The sequence below is a fragment of the Halichondria panicea genome, chromosome 3 (assembly GCF_963675165.1).
Source record: "Halichondria panicea chromosome 3, odHalPani1.1, whole genome shotgun sequence".
NCBI classification, from domain to species: Eukaryota; Metazoa; Porifera; class Demospongiae; order Suberitida; family Halichondriidae; genus Halichondria; species Halichondria panicea.
Window position 1 is genome coordinate 1,351,248 of NC_087379.1, and position 19,864 is coordinate 1,371,111.

The window sequence follows — 19,864 nt, forward strand, 5'->3', positions numbered from 1 at the left end:
CACAGTGGTAAAGTGGGCATGCACACACATTATACATGTAATCGAAATACAGCCATAATCAATGGCAGAGCTACGAAAAGAGCACACTGAATAATTATACTATATACTTATACTATGCTAGCTAAGAATTTTTGTCGAAATACAGTCAATGGCAGAGCTACGAAAAAAGAGCACACTATACTATAATACTTACACTATGCTAGCTAAGTATTTTTGTTGTTCTCCATGCAATAATTATACTGTGACAGTCTCACAAATCTCTATCAGGTCTTGGGCAGAGTCTCCAAGGTCAATGACAGGAGACTTGAGTACATCGATCAGTGCTTGCAGTGTGGGGGCGGGGGTGGATCGTATCAACCATTGCTCCAGTAGTTCAGTGAAACACACACCGGACTTATTCCGATAGTCCTTCTCGATGGCCTGAACACAACAGTGTACGTGGTGAATTAATACGTGTATATGGACATCAAACACTATTGAACGTTTAATTTTTTTGAGAAAGCAATAATGAATTAATACGTACTGATGATCTGATTTAAATGACAATCTTGTAAAAATTAATTACTCCATGTACTAACTGGTCATGCATGACTGTATAGCTACTGGGTTGTTCGTAAACAATTTTATTACTACAAGTCAGTATACACACAGTACACTACACTCACATCTAGTGTTCCCTCTTTGATGCCCAATTGCCCTCCCACAAAACGCCATTTTGCCCTAGCCTCCCAGGCAGCTGTCCTCACTACTCTCAAGTGACAATTCACATTCAGGGGCTCTGTATGGAGAAGTAAAACACATCATCGTCATGAGCACAATAAATAAGCAACACACACCACTACACACAGTAACTCAGTACGTGTAAGGAAGTGTATAAGTGCAATAATGTAATAGTACGTATACACACACACACTATGCATATCACTGTAGGGTAACGTATTGTAGGTTCACCTTTGGGGTTTAGACAGCAAATATCAGGAGAAGTGGTAGCTTTTTCATTTTCCTGTAATTAGAAATCAAATAATTATTATTTGTGCTTCAAAGCAAGTACTGTATGTAGTTTGACCACTATAGTTATCGACTAGAAAAACATTTGCAATGTGAAAATTGCTAGGATTGGCCAGGGGAACCACAAACTGAAAAGCGTGGAAACAAGAAATCAGACGAGAGCATAACTCCAATCCGTTACAACGTCAATCACATGTACTGGTAGTTTCCCCATGTTTTCCCAGCCAATATGCCACGCAATTTTTACTGGTGGAGTGATGACCAATCCCTATATATTTATTATATATACATCCAGTTTGGAATGTGCGGGCACATAATCATGATGATTTGTGATGAATTGATGTTCCTAATTAGTAAAACCAGTAGGTACACACAGTCCATCTATGCGTAGTAACATACACGGACCGTACTGGTGACCTGCATGGAATGATGTGGTGGTGGAAGCTGGTAGATGGATCTGGAACACAGTCTATTATTATACTATGTATTGTACATGTTCATGACGTTGTAACAGATTGGAGTTATGCTCTCGTCTGATTTCTTGTTTCCACGCTTTTTTGTGGTTCCCCTGGCCAATCCTAGCAATTTTCCCATTGCAAATGTTTTTCTAGTCGGATTCCCTTTCTTTTTCAGTACAGTTTACGTATCATGACATGCATAAGTGGAACGTCAAGAGGCAGTACAGAAGTTCAAGAAGAGAAGACAGGACTAATCAGATATCTTCTCGAATATCTCTGTACTAATAATTAGCTATAATAATTATAGTAATTGCTTGATATGTTGAATTTGTGAATCAGTATTAAATGACAGCCATTAAGAGCATGATATCTAGCCAGTGCATATAGCATGCCTGTCAGAGAAAGGAAGCTAGAGCTGAACAGTGTGAAGAAAAGCAACACCTCAGGCTCTGGAAAAGCACTGCAATGGTTTTAGGCACGGTTTATTAGCCACCCCTATCTATTATTAATTGGCCACAACACAATTGTGAATCATTAAAGATGGCGGAATTGTCTAGGTAAGAGAAATAGAGACTGAGAGGTCATCTGCCTCGTGGAAGCAATCGCAAATCTGAAGAAGCGCTTTGTAATCCAGGTTGTAGTCGTTTGGAAACCCTGTGCAGAATGTCCTGGAGATGGCTGTACTTGGAGTAAATGCTGGGCAAAAAAAAACTTACTTACTTACTCACTTACTTACTTACTTAGTCAGTCAGACCATATAGATACACAAAAGAAAGGGATAGGCAACACCCAGCACTTCCGTTGAATGAGGCAAGTTGCTAAAAAGGGGTGTGTGCACTCAAAATGTCAGTAATAGTTTGTAGTATTATAGCAAACTGTGCTCTTGAGGAGACACCAGATACACTTAGACATAGGCTATTAATCTTTTAGAGCTCTACTATATGCAAAGTACGTGATGAGAAAGTGAGCTCCAAAGGGGGTGTCAGTACACTCTACAAACCATAACAGGTCTGTTCCCAAGTCCTTCAAATTCCATCTCTTCGATCACACAATACAGATAAAGATACTTGTGTTCCACTTTCTAATACCTAAACTGTGTCTTAGAGCACTTCAAACTAGATTACCATGTACAGTAAGAGCAGGAGAGGTACGCAAACTTTCTGGACTTGGGACAAACGTTTCATGGTGCTGCTACTACTTCACTCCATTGAGAGCTGGAAAATATGCTTTGTTCCATGCAGTTATAAACACACTTTAATTCTGTGAAACGTACATGTTATAAAATTATTTCATATTGGAGATATAGGTACATAAACTGACAAATCGGTGTTTTTTCACACAAATCAAGCTGAATAAAAGAAAGCTCGGCACTAACATAGCAACTGTAGCTATCGGTAGTGCTGGGTGTATGTGTGCATGATGCCTGATTGCTCTCTTTCAGGCCCCCTACGAGAAAAATAAGCAGATATAGGGATCATTGTGTACTTTCTTGAGCGCAACTCGCCTCCAACCAGAGTCACACACTGCATTTACCTAGCATCACGTGGGGCGTTGCCTATCCCTTTCTTTCGTGTATCTATGGCCAGACAAAGAGTGGTGAAACGTAGAAATAGTGCAATTTTTAAAATGACAATAATTTCATTCATTAAAATGTTCATGGATTATGAAATGAGAGATACAAAGAGAGAAAAGGCTAAATAAACTATCTGTCTAGCCAGTTCCTTGATGTGGCCTTTCCCTGCAGAGATAGAACAGTTTGAACATGAGTCAAAATAATTGAAATATTGCTAAACACGGGCAAACCCACTGCCAATCCTATGTAAAACCTACTGGTTTTACTAATTATAATTTATAATCTTGCAAACCTTAATGCTTGTTGCTATGTCTCCACGAGCAATGGCAGGAGACTCGAGTGCTCTAACAAGGGTAGACCAGGAGGGGGGAGGAGAAGAGCGCTTCACCCAGTGTGTCAGCATGGCCTCAAAGCATACATCAACCCATCGATAGTCCATCTCAATGTTCTGCATACGACAGCCATATTAATCTTTAAGACACAACAATAAATGTAATCTAACAGTCTAACAGTCTGTTCTAACCAGTATAAAATATTACGGCCTAATGCCACGATGGTTTGGAGTTAAACCCATAATCATTATCTGTTTGTTGCCCATGGAGTGAGTGGGCAGATCAAAGCAATCCAGTGCTCTGTATATGGCATGTTGCATCACTACCATAACAACCATAATTTTATTGCACTGCATTATAATTATGGCATGCACTGGGATTATATGCACTTGCACTGTGTGTAAATGCAGTAGATTTTGATCTACTTTTGAGACTTATGCCCCACCGTCCTAGGACACCCAATAAGTCATTTGGTTACTTTTATAGGCTATAGTTTTATACCTTTTCCGGGAAAAAAACCTAAAAATTTACTATGAATTCACCATTCAAAACACACGTCTTTTATTTCAATTAAGGGAAAAATTGACCAATGAAAACACCGCAGGTGCTGATGCCTCGGTGGAGATGCCAAAGCTACATAACATAAAGCTACTAATAACCAATTATTTTGCTGCATGCAAACTCAAAGAGTGGGTAATGATCGACCATGATTATTGTTAAAAACGATCGATGCCAAAAGTTCAAGTCTAAAATTAATGGCTGCCATCAGCAGAGCCTTGCAGCTCTTTTCTCACTCTTGCAGCTACCAATAGCTAGCGTTCTAGTGCAAAGCTAACTACTAAGTAGAGTAATAACACTCGGTAAGCAAGTTTGGCTACGTGCTCTTCCATTCCAAGTAAGCAAAACTAGGCATAACTCGAGAACGAAGCATTATTTTGCAAATCCACGAATTAAAATCCAAGAAAACATGACTAGAAGCTTATAGAAACTCTTACTTGCACTTGATTCATCCTTGAGCAGCTGTAGCAGTCTACACACACAGACAGACAGACACACACACACACACAGACACACAAACACACTACCGTATACCTCGCTTGCGCATGCGCACCGAGGCATAATCAATGCAGACGTCATTGAGCAACAAGTTAGTTATTGCAGGCGTCCTCGTGCAACATGCCATATATTGCACTGGATGACATAATGCTCCAGTGCAATGTATGGCATGTTGCACTCGTGCTGGGCAATAACTAATAGATTACGTAAAAACAGCATTACATTGATGTTTGAATGGGAGCTAGTATATATAATCCATGAGCTGGGGATTTCCTAAGGTAATCTTACCTTCCTAGTTGCATAGTCAATGTCCAGTTCTATAGCCAAGCTGTACCAGTCAAAGCGTATCTCTTTGATCGCTTCCTTCACACAGGTAAACAACTGGTCAGTTTTAGAGCTGGAGATGTCCTCTGTAATGGAGAGAATTGAAGTTATAATTATACGTAAAAAGATCACACACATGCACACACATGCACACATACACGTCATTTCAGGCTCTAAAATTATTCTCACCAACACCGATCTCTTTCAGGCAGTGGTAAATGGTAAGAAAATGCTTCTGGTTCTTTGAGATGTTGCAACTGATAAAGCCCTTGAAGTGAATATTTGACGCCTTGAATTTCAATTCGTTTTCACTCCCACTAACTCTCGGATTTCTCTTCGTCCACTTGAAGGAGAGGCTTGGCTCTGGGTCCTCTTCCATCAGATCAATAAAGGGCAGGGCAAGGAGAGAAACATCACTTTCCAGGCTGGCTTCCTGTACACACACAAATAGAATGCTGGCACACATTATAATTATGTATAGTTCATACTCACTTTTGAAAACCAGCGTTCTTGGTGGGGGCTCAGAGAGATTTTACTAGAGCAGGTACACATAAAGCAGGGATCTACTCCTATTGTGAGGCGGCAAAGTTTGCCGCAGTAGCAGTCGAAAGCAATGATCGGAGATAATTGAGGACTTATTTCCTTCATCACAAAGAGGATGGTTGAGAGGACGTACGAACAGAGCTCGTACATCGAATGGTCCCTGTACTGGCGAATAACTCGTATCTCGTAGCAATCGACGTGAGCAATCAGGGTAACAAAATGTTTGGCAACTTTATCTAAGTGAAAGGAGACAAGGTTTCTCTTTACTGAGGAATCAACAAGTTTCCAAGTCATACCCAGAATGCCTTTGCCTTTACCCCCTCTTGAGACCAATTCACTGATCATGGCACAGAATATTCCAATGGGAACGTATTGAGGGTCGAATGTGATCTTGATAGGATAGGGCGTGTCAATGCCAGTAGGGGGTGGTTTCGCTAGTTCCTCACGAGATGCACAGTCGAGAATAGCTGGGATGAAGTACGTCGTTTCGTCCTTTTTTATGGTATGGCTATCCTTAACTACTGTTGTGATAGTAGCCGAAAGGTGGCAATGCTCGAGTAGTATGAGCAGCTTATCAACAGGAATCAACTCGTTATTCTTAACCTTTTTGTTTTCCACCGAATTGCAATGAGTGATCATTTCCAGTGAGAAATGTCCCATATGTGTCCCATCTTCAGAATTGCGCTCCAGTAGTGGCTTGACAACAAGAGCACTGAGGCTGTTGAATACCACTTGGGGGTTGCAAATGACACGGTTCCCAAACCAACCATCTTTGTCCTTGATGTCAGGACGATAGATCAAAGCTCCGACAAACCGATCCAGGTACCAAACGGTGAATCGAACTTCATCCTCACTCATCTTTAACCCCTCGGTACCGATACGAATGCATTCCTCCATTGAGACAATTTTACGCTCTTTTCGCAGTACAACTCCTAACAAAAGTTGTTGTTGGCGAATTGGAAACTTAGTATCATTTAAATACCTACTGATCATGCTATAAAGACGTTCACGAAGAGGATCGATATCAGTGCCTTCATAGTTGTCGACTGCTATGAACTTCTTGTCTATTGGATTAGAAAATAACTTCTCAAACTTGTTGGTAATCGTGCTCACGGCTTCGTTTTTCTTTGCCAACTTTTTGTTTAAACAGTTTTCAACTTCTTTCTCGAAAGCGTCTGAGTTGATGTGTTGGCTGACTATTTGCTGAATGGCAGCCATGTCTTGTTCAGTGACATTTGGTTGCTCATCATCACTCTTCTTTTGGGAATCTTGAGTCAAAATGAGCCTTATCGCTTTCTTGTGTTCATCAGCAGTGGTACTATCGCTCTTGTCGACAGTGGTAAGATCGGTCTTGTCAGCAGTGATCTTGCTAGCAGTGGTACTATCGCTCTTGTCAGCAGTGGTACTATCGCTCTTGTCAGTAGTGGTACTATCGCTCTTGTCAGCAGTGGTACTATCGTTTGAGTTGGCAGTGGCACCATCACTCTTGTCGGCAGTGGTAAGATCGCTCTTGTCAGCAGTGGTACCATCGTTCTTGTCGGCAGTGGCACTATCGCTCTTGTCGGCAGTGGCACTATTGCTCTTGTCAGCAGTGGTACTATCGTTTGAGTCGGCAGTGGCACCATCACTCTTGTCGGCAGTGGTAAGATCGCTCTTGTCAGCAGTGGTACCATCGGTCTTGCTAGCAGTGGTACTATCGCTCTTGTCGGCAGTTGCACCATCACTCTTGTCGGCAGTGGTAAGATCGCTCTTGTCAGCAGTGGTACCATCGCTCTTGTCGGCAGTGGCACTATCGCTCTTGTCGGCAGTGGCACTATTGCTCTTGTCAGCAGTGGTACTATCGTTTGAGTCGGCAGTGGCACCATCACTCTTGTCGGCAGTGGTAAGATCGCTCTTGTCAGCAGTGGTACCATCGGTCTTGCTACCAGTGGTACTATCGTTCTTGTCGGCAGTTGCACCATCACTCTTGTCGGCAGTGGTAAGATCGCTCTTGTCAGCAGTGGTACCATCGGTCTTGCTAGCAGTGGTGCTATCGCTCTTGTTGGCAGTGGCACTATTGCTCTTGTCAGCAGTGGTACTATCGTTTGAGTCGGCATCACTCTTGTCGGCAGTGGTAAGATCGCTCTTGTCAGCAGTGGTACCATCGGTCTTGCTAGCAGTGGTACTATCGCTCTTGTCGGCAGTTGCACCATCACTTTTGTCGGCAGTGTTATGATCGCTCTTGTCGGCAGTAGTACCATCGGTCTTGCTAGCAGTGGTGCTATCGCTCTTGTCGGCAGTGGCACTATCGCTCTTGTCGGTAGTGGCACTATCGCTCTTGTCGGCAGTGGCACTATTGCTCTTGTCAGCAGTGGTACTATCGTTTGAGTCGGCAGTGGTACTGTCGGCAGTGGTACTGTTGGCAGTGGCACTATCGCTCTTGTCGGCAGTGGTACTGTCGGCAGTGGTACTGTCGGCAGTGGCACTATCGCTCTTGTCGGCAGTGGCACAATCGCTCTTGCTAGCAGTGGTGCTATCGCTCTTGTCGGCAGTGGCACTATCGCTATCGCTAGCAGTGGCACTATCGCTCTTGTCGGCAGTGGCACTATCGCTCTTGCTAGCAGTGGCACTATCGCTCTTGCTAGCAGCTATTTTTAAGGTAAAGCATTTCTCGTACAGAAGATTGACCTTGATTTGCATTACAAGTTCATCCTTGAAAGTACCTATGAGTGCAGCAATAGGCTTAGCAGAGCCCAGTTTACCTAGTTTACTACACAGGTCTCTGTCAATATCCGAGTCAATCTCGGTGTAGTGGCTAATAGCTGAGAGGATTTGAGAGAGCGTTTCTCTGCTTGTGTACGTTGAATCGTACGGTGTGATCTTGTCATTTCCTCGTTCGTAGGATACTTCACACATTTCATCAAGGTCTTTGTCCAGTCGAAAGAATGTGAGGAATATCCCTGCACCTCTGCTTAGGAATGGAAACATCTCCACGAATCCAGGCTGCCCACCTATGTCAACAAGATTGAGTAGGACTGCGTCTTTCAGTACGTCGCTGTAATCTCTCGAAGAACCCACAATACTATGGAGTTCTGTGATAATTTCTTGAACATTGATATTAGTCACATTGATATTAGTCACATAAGGACGTTTCTTTTCTGGACCAGTTGTTGGTGAGACGAATTTCGTTTCTGTTGCAGTAGCTACATCGCTCTTCCAAAGAGGTTGCTCTTCTTCAGTAGTTTCCTTCAAAGGGAGGGATGTTTGTGGTTTGTTTGGTTGTTCTTCAGGCTGACTGTCTTCAATAGGTTCACAGGACATCAGGTAAGAGAAAAGGAGCTGTGTTTCTTGATCTATATTTTCAGATACTTTGAATGTAAGTTTTGTTCCAGATTTATTCACAAAGGCCAATGCTTGTTTACACTCGGCAAGAAATGTACTGGAACGTTTTCTTTGGTCTTCGGGCAGCGAAGATAGATTAGTAATCAATCCAACAAGCCGCTTTTGAGTGGTCGTTTTGCCAATACCGGAGGGACCAATAAAGTGCATCTTGATGTACTGAATCTCAATCGTGTTGTTTTTGTCGGATATCATCTCATCCAGTTTTCGAAGGTACCGTTGGTCTTGAATACTGGCTGTCTGAATACTGGCTGTAAAAAAAATCAGTGGCATTATATTCTGTGTAGCCGCAGAGGAATATAGTAAGTAGCTGCTCAAAACGGTTGCCATGCAACTAGACTTCTAGTTACTTTTTGTAGATAACGGAGTTAGGATTACATTGAAGCCTTCTTCAGGAGTGCTTAATTATTACAGAAGTTTGTTTTCTATAAGGTTTTAACTATGTTACGAAATAAATGTAATTGGCAATAGAAGAGCTTAATGGAACTTAACAGAAACAGAAGTCTACATCTGATGGCTTGACAAGTGATCTTCAAGCATAGATCTCTCCGATGTATTTGAAGTGTTCTGTCAACCAAGAATAAAAAGGGGTCTGCAAAGAGGTCACAATGGCTGCATGCTGCTTCTGGCAATGTACAGCTTTGCAGCTCTTTTCTGACTCTTGTAGCTAGCTAATAAAAAGCTAGCACTTTAGTGCAAGGCTAATTCAGAAGTTTCAGAGCCTCTTCCTCTTTTCAGTATAATTATATCGTAAAAAAAATAGAGTACAAAAACATGGAAATTAGACGAAGGGCTATTTAGTATAAATTATAGCTTTATAAGATATAGATTTCTAAGATAAATTTCCAGTAGTATCAGACTCACCACCAGCATGCATAGGGCATAGAGTTACTATAGGGATGCTACTAGACGCTTCACCATCCCTTTCAAAACTAAAGGCCTAGGCCAAATGCAGTTATTCTGTATAAGTTACAAAAGGTCACAAATACAGTGCAGCATGTGTCTATACCAGTACTTTTGCATTCTCTGCCCTCCAAAATGGCGGTTTCCTGCATAACCGGAAGCAATTGATGTGGGCAGAGCCAATATTTACTTCCGCTGCACTATCTCTATTAAAGGTTACTATGATTATGACTATTAGATTTTTTGACACAACTTCCTCTATTGCGATGAGTTCTTGCATGTATATACAGCTAGCCTCGATCCCAGGCTGCACTTCACTCAGGGAAGTGGGCCTGGTATCGACTGCTTGTGCATGCGCTAATATCCCCCCGGTATCCGGGGGGCTTTGGATAACATCATATATATGCTCAGTAAAATAATGACATCACAACGAACGGAAGTGGATTGAAGGAAGTATATAGAAAGTTCGATTGAAGGTTTCTAGCCCATTGGATATCTCTGATAGCGACACTTATATTTTTTCATAGTTTGAGGATGCTCAAGGATCAATAAAGTGCAAGTATAGAGTTTCTATAGGCTTTTAGTCATGCATGGTTTTGTAGATTTGCAAAATAATGCTTTGTTTTCAAGTTATGCCTATAGTTTGGCTCTTAATGGAATGCCTTTTCAGAGGAGTGCGTATAGCAAAACTTGTCTATGGAGTGTTGCTACTCTATACCTATATAGTAGTTAGCTCTGCACTAGAATGCTAGCTATTGCATGGTAGCTGCATGCAAGAGTGAGAAGAGAGCTGCAAGGCTCTGCTCATGCAGCCATTAATGTTCATCAGACTTGAACTTTTGGCATCGATTGTTTTTAACAACAATCATAGTCGATCACTACCCACTCTTCGAGTTTGCATTTATATGATAATATACTAATTATGTGTGTATCAAACTGAAAGCTATATAGATTAGTAGTTTTATGTTATGTGGCATTGGCACCTCCACCGAGGCATCAGCACCTGTGGTGCTTCCATATACTTATAGTGTTCTATCCATAAGTTGAATAGTAAAAAAATAATAATAGATAAAGTAAAGAGTTTAGGAGATGAGGAGAAGATACGGCTTATCAAAAATGCGCAGTCATAAGGGGTGTAAACCAGTCTAATTAAGGGGCGTGTAACAAGAAGTAGGCGTGGTCTCTAAAATTTCTCGTGGCGCAGTAACTTCTTCCTTCAGAAATCCCTTTTGTTAATGTCTAGCTACGCCCCATGCATGCTGCATGGGGATCTAAATAATGAAATGGGTGCAATGTCAAATGTAAAGCTATAATAGTGAATGTATGTCCACACCGTAAATCTTCTGTAGAAAACCAAGATCACTCTTTGAAGGCCCATCAGCACAATTTAAATGTCTCTTGTGAATCCCTCTCAAAACTGTCTTTTCTTCTTCACTGAGGTTTCCATCAGCCACAACTTCTAATAGATTTTTGTGCTCTTTCTTCTTAAGCCAGTTCACGTCAAACCTGTATATATACACATAATCATTATTGACATGCATGCATGTAATTGCTACACGGTGCATGCCATACATACCAGTAGTGCATGACACTGTCTGGATCGTACTCTGGCTTAAACGTGGCATCTTGTGACTGATTTTCCAATATATCGCTGTTAAAATTCACGTTCTTCATTCGAGGATCCTTTTTCATTTTCCTCACATCCAGCAAGCTGTCCGCTACCTTCCAGAAGTCAGGATGCTGGTGTTCGTGGCACAGACCAAGGGCATGGCCAAATTGATGAATTACAAGAGATTTCTGCATATTGGGATCTAGACCTTTTAGTGCAAGGGTCATTGTGGGCTCATTGTGGGGAACGGTCATCGCTTGGCTTCCAACCTTTGCCCAACATGAGCCACCTGTGCCAAACATGAATTCAGAATGTAGATATTATATTTTAGTACCTGTAAATTTGACTCTGATGTCAGCTTTATCTGCCCTATCAGTCTTCTTAAAGATTGGAATATTGGGAAATTTTTTTGGATTCCAAGCCTCAGCCCAAGAGAGGATATTATCGATGTTGAGCACACCATACTCACACTCCCACTTTTCCTGCTCAAGAATATCGGGATTGAGAAAGTAGACATACAGGACGTCCTTCCCAGTCCAGAAGTTGACATAAGAATCAACTCCTTTCTGGTTAGCATCACTTAAGCCGTCTTCACCCAACAAGTCTGTGCGAGTTGAAATCTGGTGGAACAAATAGAAGCTATTACTCTCAGCAAACTTGCGCACACACACACGCCACACACACACGCCACACACACACACACCTGATCAAGTTGGACAGTATTAACATGGTACTCGTCTATCAACTCTGGTAGACCAACTCCTCCCACATCAGAGGCTGTGTCTGCAAGGAGTGTTACGTATACTGAATGTCTTATTTACCCAATATATAGTTTACACCAGATTATTGTCGTGTTTACATTCAGTTAAAATTACTTTATCTTATCTCTGCCCCACGATATGCACAATGATACCAATGACAACAGAACTCTTAAAACTGCACTAAAAGCGGTCGTTAATACATCTAGCTTCACCCTAGGTGCATGGTTTGTGCCTCCACAAACGGTGCCCCTGAGGTATACACCTGGTAGGTTTTAGGTGATACCAATGACAACAGAACTCTTAAAACTGCATAGCCAGCTGAGTATTACACTAAAAGCGGTCGTTATTATCGTCTAGCTTCATCCCTGGGTGGGTTTAGTGCATTACTTGCCTCACACAAACGGTGCCTTGAGGTGTACACCTGATAGGTTATAGAGAGGCTCGCTATACTTAAGAAAATTAATTCAACTCTAAGGCTATTGTGATTCTAACATTGACGTATTGTCTATATATAGGCATTGAATGTGAGAGTGCTGTCTTCAAATGTGGCCATACAAAAGTTTTATGACCAACAATTGTAAATATTATATATACTGTACTGCACTGTAAATAATCCTACAACAAGTTTGTTCTATATATAGCGGGTAAGTTTCGTGGGGTAAAAAAATTCGTTCAACTCGAGAAACGGTGGTTTTCGTGAGTTGTTTAGTCGTTGCCTGCACTGCATTCCTACGTTCCGGTAAGCCACGCCTACGTTAAAATTTCAGCTAAGCCCACGAAAATAACAAATATTTTACCCCACGAAATTACCCGCTATAATACGGTAATCTACTTTGCGATAAACTATATTTCATGAAATTTAAGTGCCTCAAAAAGTCCATGCTACCGTATTACGTGAATGTTTTGCGAGCATCAAATATTTGCGAATTTTGCGAGGGTTGATCAATTCGCAACAATAAAATCCGCAAAACCTAAATTATTACTAGTAAATACACACGATCCTTGCCAGAACGCAATAGTTAGATCGCAAAGGGTCAAATGTTTCGCTGATTTGGCTCATTCGCAAAGGTTTTTGAGCAGCAAAATATTCGGTATACGACAATTGGAAAATGCAATGAAGTTGAATACGTGCCTATAACAGTCATGTGACCTAATTCCAGAGGTTATAAGCATTTTTATTCCCTATATACATGTGGGTGTGGCTGTTCAACACGGCTGGTCGCATGCAGTCTTGTGTAGCTAACAATCTACCAGGGGCTTAGCTGAGCTTACAAGACCAGCCCACTTTTTTAGTCGTACCGATAACCGCATCAGGTCTCCAAGGTGAACAGCCTCTATAGTTGAAACAATGCAGGTGAGGGAATTCGGCAAAATATAGTTCTGAGGCCATATATATATAGCAGGGTGCATGCTTAGGCTGGGCGATAGATGTTGGGCCGGTGACAGGGTACACGCCTTGATTACAATAGCAGGGTTTCATACAGGTTTTTAGCTAGGGGGAGAAATGACGACGACCATAGGCCGCCACAATATGGGGGGGTCCGGGGGGCAGCCCCCGAAAAAATGTTGCGAAATTATTGTCTATAAGGAAAGTTTTCGTGTTAAAACTAACTGTTTTATTGCCGTCACCTTGCCAGAAAAAATGTTGCACTAAGCAGAAAGCTACTCAAATTGATGCATGTGTATGGTCCCGCTATGTACACTGCTATGTATAATGCATGTATACATGTATTTTGTGTATTGGATGTATATGTAATCTCCTGTCTGAACTTTTGAATATTACCATGTGCTAGATCAAAATGGATATAATTATACAGTAGACTTCTCGCTATTCCGGCTCTCTGAAGTACGGCCACCTCGATATACCGGCCATTTGGCTTGGCACGGAATGCTAGCTATAAAATGTTTACTGCACAAAACTCACCCTGAAGTACGGCCACTCGCTATTCCGTTTACCGGCCAGTGCTGGCTGTCCCAAACAAGGTTTTCAATATAATTTTATACGTATATTACGGCCAGATATGACGTTTTGGGTGTGGTTTAGCAAATAAAATTGGATTACACTTAAATAGAGAACAGAATGATTCATTATCCTACATTATCCTCGAGACAAGAACCGCAAAAGTAGTCATTAGATTTGAGGTAAGGCCGTTTTTAAACCGCGGCTATTTCCTGAGCTACAGCCACCTCGCTTTTCCGGCCAAGCTGCATGGTCCCAAGGGTGACCGGATTAACGAGAGTCTACTGTACATGCAGTCTACACTAAGACTCCCGGAAAAGTGTATTATACAGTTCATTTGTTAATTTATATGGGCCCTTATGGGAGATAATGATATTCAGAATTTGCGGCAGTAACAAAAACAGTAACACTCTTTTTGTCAGGATAACTTTTCATCAGTATAAAATGATATAGAAATGAATGAACGAGGTTGCAAGCGTGCGCTTGCTAATGCCTCTTGATATGTTATGCTTTTGCTCTAGTGTTATAGTAGTTTCTATAATGAATTTTACATTAAAGTTAGCTTATCAATATAGACTCACTGAGAAGAAAAGACTTATTACATGCATCTATTGTTGTTTATCTATTGTATTATGTGGCTTACCAGGACCTCAAGAAAGAAGAAAATTGCAGCAAGATCAGTTCAGTGTATATATAATATCTAAGAAGAAAAGACTTGTGTACATGCATATTGTTATCTATATTGTTATAATTATGGTAGTGTTTTGTGGCTTACCAGGCCCTCAAGGAAAAGATGACTGCCAGGAGAATCTGGATTCTGCCATGGATACTATTTTCTGATCACATGTGGGGAATGAGCGCGCATGCGCATTACATCCACAGGAATAATTAAAGGTTGTATCCAAAGAGATCAATTTCACAAATGGCTACTAATGCTAGCTGTTTTAACAGATATTTTTTTACTCTTGTAGCTAACAAAAAGCTAGTGCTTTAGTGCAAGGCTAACTCATAATTTTTTTATGTTGAATAGAAAGTTTGTGTGAACAGATGATGCTATGAAAGATTCTGAAGAGACTGCAACAGCCTTCAATGTAGCCATAAATCGAGAAAGAAGGTTTAGTTTGCTAATCCACGAATCAAAATCCAAGAGAACATGGCTAGAAGGCTATAGAAGCTGTTAGTTTTCGTCGCATTGCAAGCAGTTACAGCTGGAACAGACACACAGACAGACAGACAGACAGACAGACAGACACACACAGTCAGCTTTACCGTATCCCTAGTGCGGTTATACGCCTCGAGGCATAATAAGCTACTAAAAATAAAGTGGTAAGAAGGAACTGAATAGTTCCAAATTTTTCTGTGACTTTGATTTCAGGGCAAATTCAGTACTGGGGGTGGTAAACCAAATAAGAACACTAATGACCCAGCTTTGACTAAGATACAACAAAGTAAACATTGACAAAATGAGTAAGTTTAGCTCTTGCCTATATACTTGCCACTTGAGTGTCCAGAGTTTCTTGAAACTGCTTATAGATAGCTAATACAATGCTAGAAGTTAGTCTTTGCAAAGAAATAAACAGCATCCGCTTTGCCTTTTATAGAAGGTTTTGTGTTAGTACACAAAACCGTCTATAAAATAAACATTGGCTAGTTTATTGGTCGTTTGGACTGACTTTGATTTCTGGGCAAATTAGTACTCCCCAGTTCTGGATCCTAATTTTCCTGTGGCCAGTTCATGAATACCACTCTGGAACCTGGCTTGCACTTCAGGACCTGGGTATGGATGCTGGAAAAACTGTTCCAATTCTGATAGTAAACGTACAATGACGTAACAGAAGCCATAATTACATTTACGGAGAATTACTGTAGTATTTACAAGCCACAAGCCACAAACAGAATTGTTATGTAACCACAAGGGGAAATTTACTCACTATGATACATAACCACAATTACATCACCTAAAGCCAAATTTGTAGTCTTAGTGTACACTCAAACTGTATAAGAGGCTTTTTCTCAACTGATTTACATGTAGAGCTACATGTAGATCTATAATATTATGTATTCCTTCACTGTAAAACCCCACAATTTGGTATGACATTGTTAATTTTTCATATTTCCAGGGTGGGGGAATTTTGACCAGGGGTGGGAAACTCCCACCTAATTATGAAACCATGAATAGTAAAAGCTTCTGCTCAGCTCCCGGCTATCCAATAAGACAGTAATTAATGTTAAGTTATAACTTAGCTGGATAGGCCACTGAATTGTACAGACCTGTCTGAGGGAGTGAAGCCTTTGGTGGAGGTTGCTGGTGTGGGTGTGGCTGTTCAACATGGCTGGTCGCAGTCTTGTGCCGCTCGTAACTATCGTGCAGCTTCTTGACAACATCGTCAGTAAAAGGGCCAGCAATGGCAGTGATAAAGCAGTTGAATACACTGGGATTGAGCTTAATTCGAGGGATGATGGCATCTAAAATCTTTCGAGATTTATCGGAGTCCGTAACTCCAATTATTCTAGAGAACTCGAGAACTTCATCTGGTATGTAGCCATTGGAGAAGAGGATATCAGCGTATGCAGCAGGTTGAGCTTTGAATGTGGACACCAATGCTCCAAAGTTCTCTTGGAAGGACAGATACTCTGGAGAATGGTCGGGGGTTGCTTGAGTAGCCATTGCAGTTAGCACTGTATTTCGAACAATGGTATAGAGTGCACATCAATTTCAATGGCATAGAGTGCACATCAATTTTAGATAGTTATTAGACTATGTTGCTAAAAGGCTTAGCTACCGTATAGCGCGAAATTTTCGAGGGGCTTAATTTTCGCGGATTTCGTGGGTTAGTATTCTACACGAAAATAAGTCCACGAAAATTGTTAAATTACCTGCTATAACATGCAAAGATTTAAGGCGTGGCTTCCGGTTAGCAGTCATTCCGCGAACATTGTGCAACGAAATGGCTTTTAGAGGCCAATCCACGAAATATTAAGTGCCTCGAAAATTTCGCGCTATACGGTATTTGAGGCTTTTGAATTGAAATTGCAACTTTGAGATGGCTCAGTACTAAGATATCATTATAATTATGCACTCACCTTAGTGCTATTAGTGGCTACCCGTAGCCCTAGCTAAAAGTCTTGACAGATACTGTGTGGTAGGAAGTGGAGCCCACAAAACCACTTGATAAACCCTTCCCATGCAACTAGATCTTATGTGAGCATGCGCATTTTAGGCCACTAAAAGAGAAATACCGGAAGTGAAATGAAATAATGGGCATGGCAATAGGAGTGGCGCAGCGGCAGAGGAGGCTACTTTTCGATGTATGTGACGTTGGCTAATTTTTGATTCTGGACGTGCCTTAATACCCCTGAGTAACAACAACACCTAATAACACAACAACTATAGGCTCAGTGTCTAAGCAATCTACCAAGCCTATATATTATAGCAGCTCATGCATGAGCCGGGGAAACACAAAAAAGCGTGGAAACAAGAAATTCGGCGAGAGCATAACTCTGATCCGTTACAAGGTCATTCATACGTACAGTGAACTTTTTTTACTGGACTTAGTGGTTTTCTCAGCCAATTCTAATAATATAGTGCAATTCCCTATTACATTGACATAATGATCTTGAATGATCGTGCATTTGTGCTTAAATGAGTGTTTGAGTTTTTGAGTAGTACAGTGTGGAGCACAGGAATTCACAGCTACATTGTATTATCATTATGCACCACAATGTTTGAACACAGCCTAATTACTTAAATGTAGCAACACTGGCTGTAAAACGTTCATGATTTTGGACTTATGCGCTCTCGCCGGATTTCTTGTTTCCACGCATGCTTTTTTGGTATGTTTGCCAATCCTAGCAACTTTTTTTACGTTGCAAATGTTTTTTTAGCTTTCTTTTTCAGTGTAAAAGTACAATATTTAAATGCGGTAATGTATTTCTATATATGCACTAACTCACTTCGCCCTTGGGAAGGTGCAGCTGGCGGTGGGGGTGGCTGACCTGAGCCTGATCCAGGGGAGTCTACATGTGCGTGAAAGACAGACAGACATTATAGTGTAGCTTTACTTACTGTTAGTGGTCTGAGAGGATGATACTCTCTAAAAGTACACAGTGTAATAATGGTTTTGGAAATGCATGGACACTTGCACTGTACAATTTTATGTTCAGTAGATATTTCTCTGAAGCTACTAGCATCATTGTGACATTTAAGGTTTCACCCTAGCTCCTCCTTCTAGCGGCATAAAATGCTATCAGCTAATTATCAATGTTTCAACTCATAATTATATACATAAAATAATTAGTGTCAACACTATCAATCCTTTCCCCTCATAATATCACAACGCCAAACGTTAAATTCTCCACACTGTTTGGAGATGCTCCCTAACATAGAAAACAGATCCTTATGAAGACCTTCGATTACTTGAACTTCATTAAGACAAAATTGAGTGTTGAAGTTTCAAAAGCATGCATGCATTGCTTTGTATGGACGATACAACGCCTAAATTATACTCCGTAGAGAGAGGGATATCAAGGGTTTATCAAGGGTTGAAGTTTATTTGTGTTGAGGTTGACCTACATAATAATGTTGTCATAACTTTTTACACTGAAATTCTTGGATTCTTTGTCTTAATTCTATCTACATGCTGTAGAGGTGATAGCTTGAACCAGCTACAAGTTAGTATCTTCGATTCCATGTATGGCATACTTGTCAACCACAATATAGCATAAATGAAGCCATAATTGACCACATACTTCCTGCAAATAGACTGTAGAATTCTCACCTCGACTTGAAGGTACTTCTCTGACTTCAGCCCTCTCCTAAATAATATGGTGTGTATACTATAGTATAGATATTTGCAATGCTAACGAGCATTCACTATTGATAGCATGTTTTATATGTAGCGTACGTATACTTGATACATTTATTTGAGGTTAGGTGCACAATTACCCTGGGCTCAAATAGATCTGATCATCAAGCCAGGTTTCACCAACCGTCATAGCTGATTTTTGTCTAATGTAAAACTATAACCGTTCGTACCGCATACTAATAGTACTGCAGTTTTACCTCAGTGCGGGCCTCCTCCACAAGTTTATTGAGCAAAACTTGTCCTTCAGCTGTAATTTCTCCTAATTTCCAAGTGTCTTCTGTTGTGAGCAAAAATGACTTGCCCAAGAATCCATTTGCTATAATAATTATTATAATGGACACATTGCTTGATAATAATTATAATAATTATTATGATTATGGTGCAAACAAACAGTTTACTATAATGATATACACTCATAGTCGACCATTTACCTTTATTGTTTCGTTAATTATACCTCCGTGCACATGCACCAGAGGTAGCTACGTAAATTTATAATTATTCCTGATACTAAAATCAATGATAAACTGTTCACAATATTATTTATAATTGTGTACAGTCAACTGAGACCAGATTCAGTCTAAATATTAATCTATAGGGTAGATAGGTAGATCATACAAATCTAAACGAACCTATACAGCTATATATATATATATACGGAACGCTCAAACCATAATATATAGCTTAGATGCATCATGGAATAGACTCTACATGATTACACTTTATATTGTTAGATCCACTGACCTTTTACAACTTCCAGGTCTTTCTCTCCCAGCCCTCTCTCCCTAAGCCACTCCATTAGCTCCTCAGTTGACATGTCAAGGTGAAAATTTCCTCTTGACTGTTCAGCCATGATGGTAGATGGTAGATCTACCAACAAATTGTGGGGTCTAGCTATTACAGTCCTTTTTGCAATACTCTGCGTAACTTAATTGGCTGTGACCACATTTGTAACCACAGTAAGGATGTGATTATGAATATAATTAAAACATGTTTATGCAGAGGCTAGCCTAGCCTCGATTTTTTTTTAATAGAACGAAGTTGCGACCTAGCGTTCAATTGGAGACAGATCGGCCTGGGATCTTTAACGAGCATGT

The 19,864-nt window shown here is 40.7% G+C and overlaps 1 protein-coding gene across 2 annotated transcripts; it reads right to left on the reverse strand.

Moving 5' to 3' along the window:
* On the reverse strand, window positions 1–19,724 carry LOC135332873 (uncharacterized). 2 transcript variants are annotated; one of them, XM_064527779.1, is made up of 16 exons: window positions 19,512–19,724; window positions 18,968–19,086; window positions 18,684–18,720; window positions 17,860–17,922; window positions 16,177–16,584; window positions 11,888–11,967; window positions 11,519–11,804; window positions 11,152–11,473; window positions 10,909–11,081; window positions 5,244–8,923; window positions 4,941–5,184; window positions 4,716–4,837; window positions 3,332–3,487; window positions 952–1,003; window positions 666–778; window positions 1–420 (listed from the first exon to the last, which is right to left on the reverse strand). In XM_064527779.1, the coding sequence occupies exons 1-16, from the start codon at window positions 19,618–19,620 to the stop codon at window positions 235–237; spliced, it is 6,150 nt and encodes a 2,049-aa protein (XP_064383849.1). In that variant the 5' UTR covers window positions 19,621–19,724; the 3' UTR covers window positions 1–234. The 2 variants fall into 2 exon arrangements, with proteins under 2 accessions (XP_064383849.1, XP_064383850.1); XM_064527780.1 differs by lacking the exons at window positions 1–420; window positions 666–778; window positions 952–1,003 and adding an exon at window positions 3,103–3,204.
* Window positions 19,725–19,864: the final 140 nt, after the last annotated feature.

What these genes read in the sequence shown, in the direction of transcription:
- LOC135332873 (XM_064527779.1), bottom strand. Translation starts at nt 19,620, where the DNA reads ATGGCTGAACAGTCAAGAGGAAATTTTCACCTTGACATGTCAACTGAG. An exon ending in TGGAGGAGGCCCGCACTGAG is followed by an intron (nt 18,721 to 18,967) that starts GTAAAACTGCAG and finishes CATATTATTTAG; the next exon opens with GAGAGGGCTGAAGTCAGAGA. An exon ending in TGCACCTTCCCAAGGGCGAA is followed by an intron (nt 16,585 to 17,859) that starts GTGAGTTAGTGC and finishes TTCGAAATACAG; the next exon opens with TGCTAACTGCAATGGCTACT.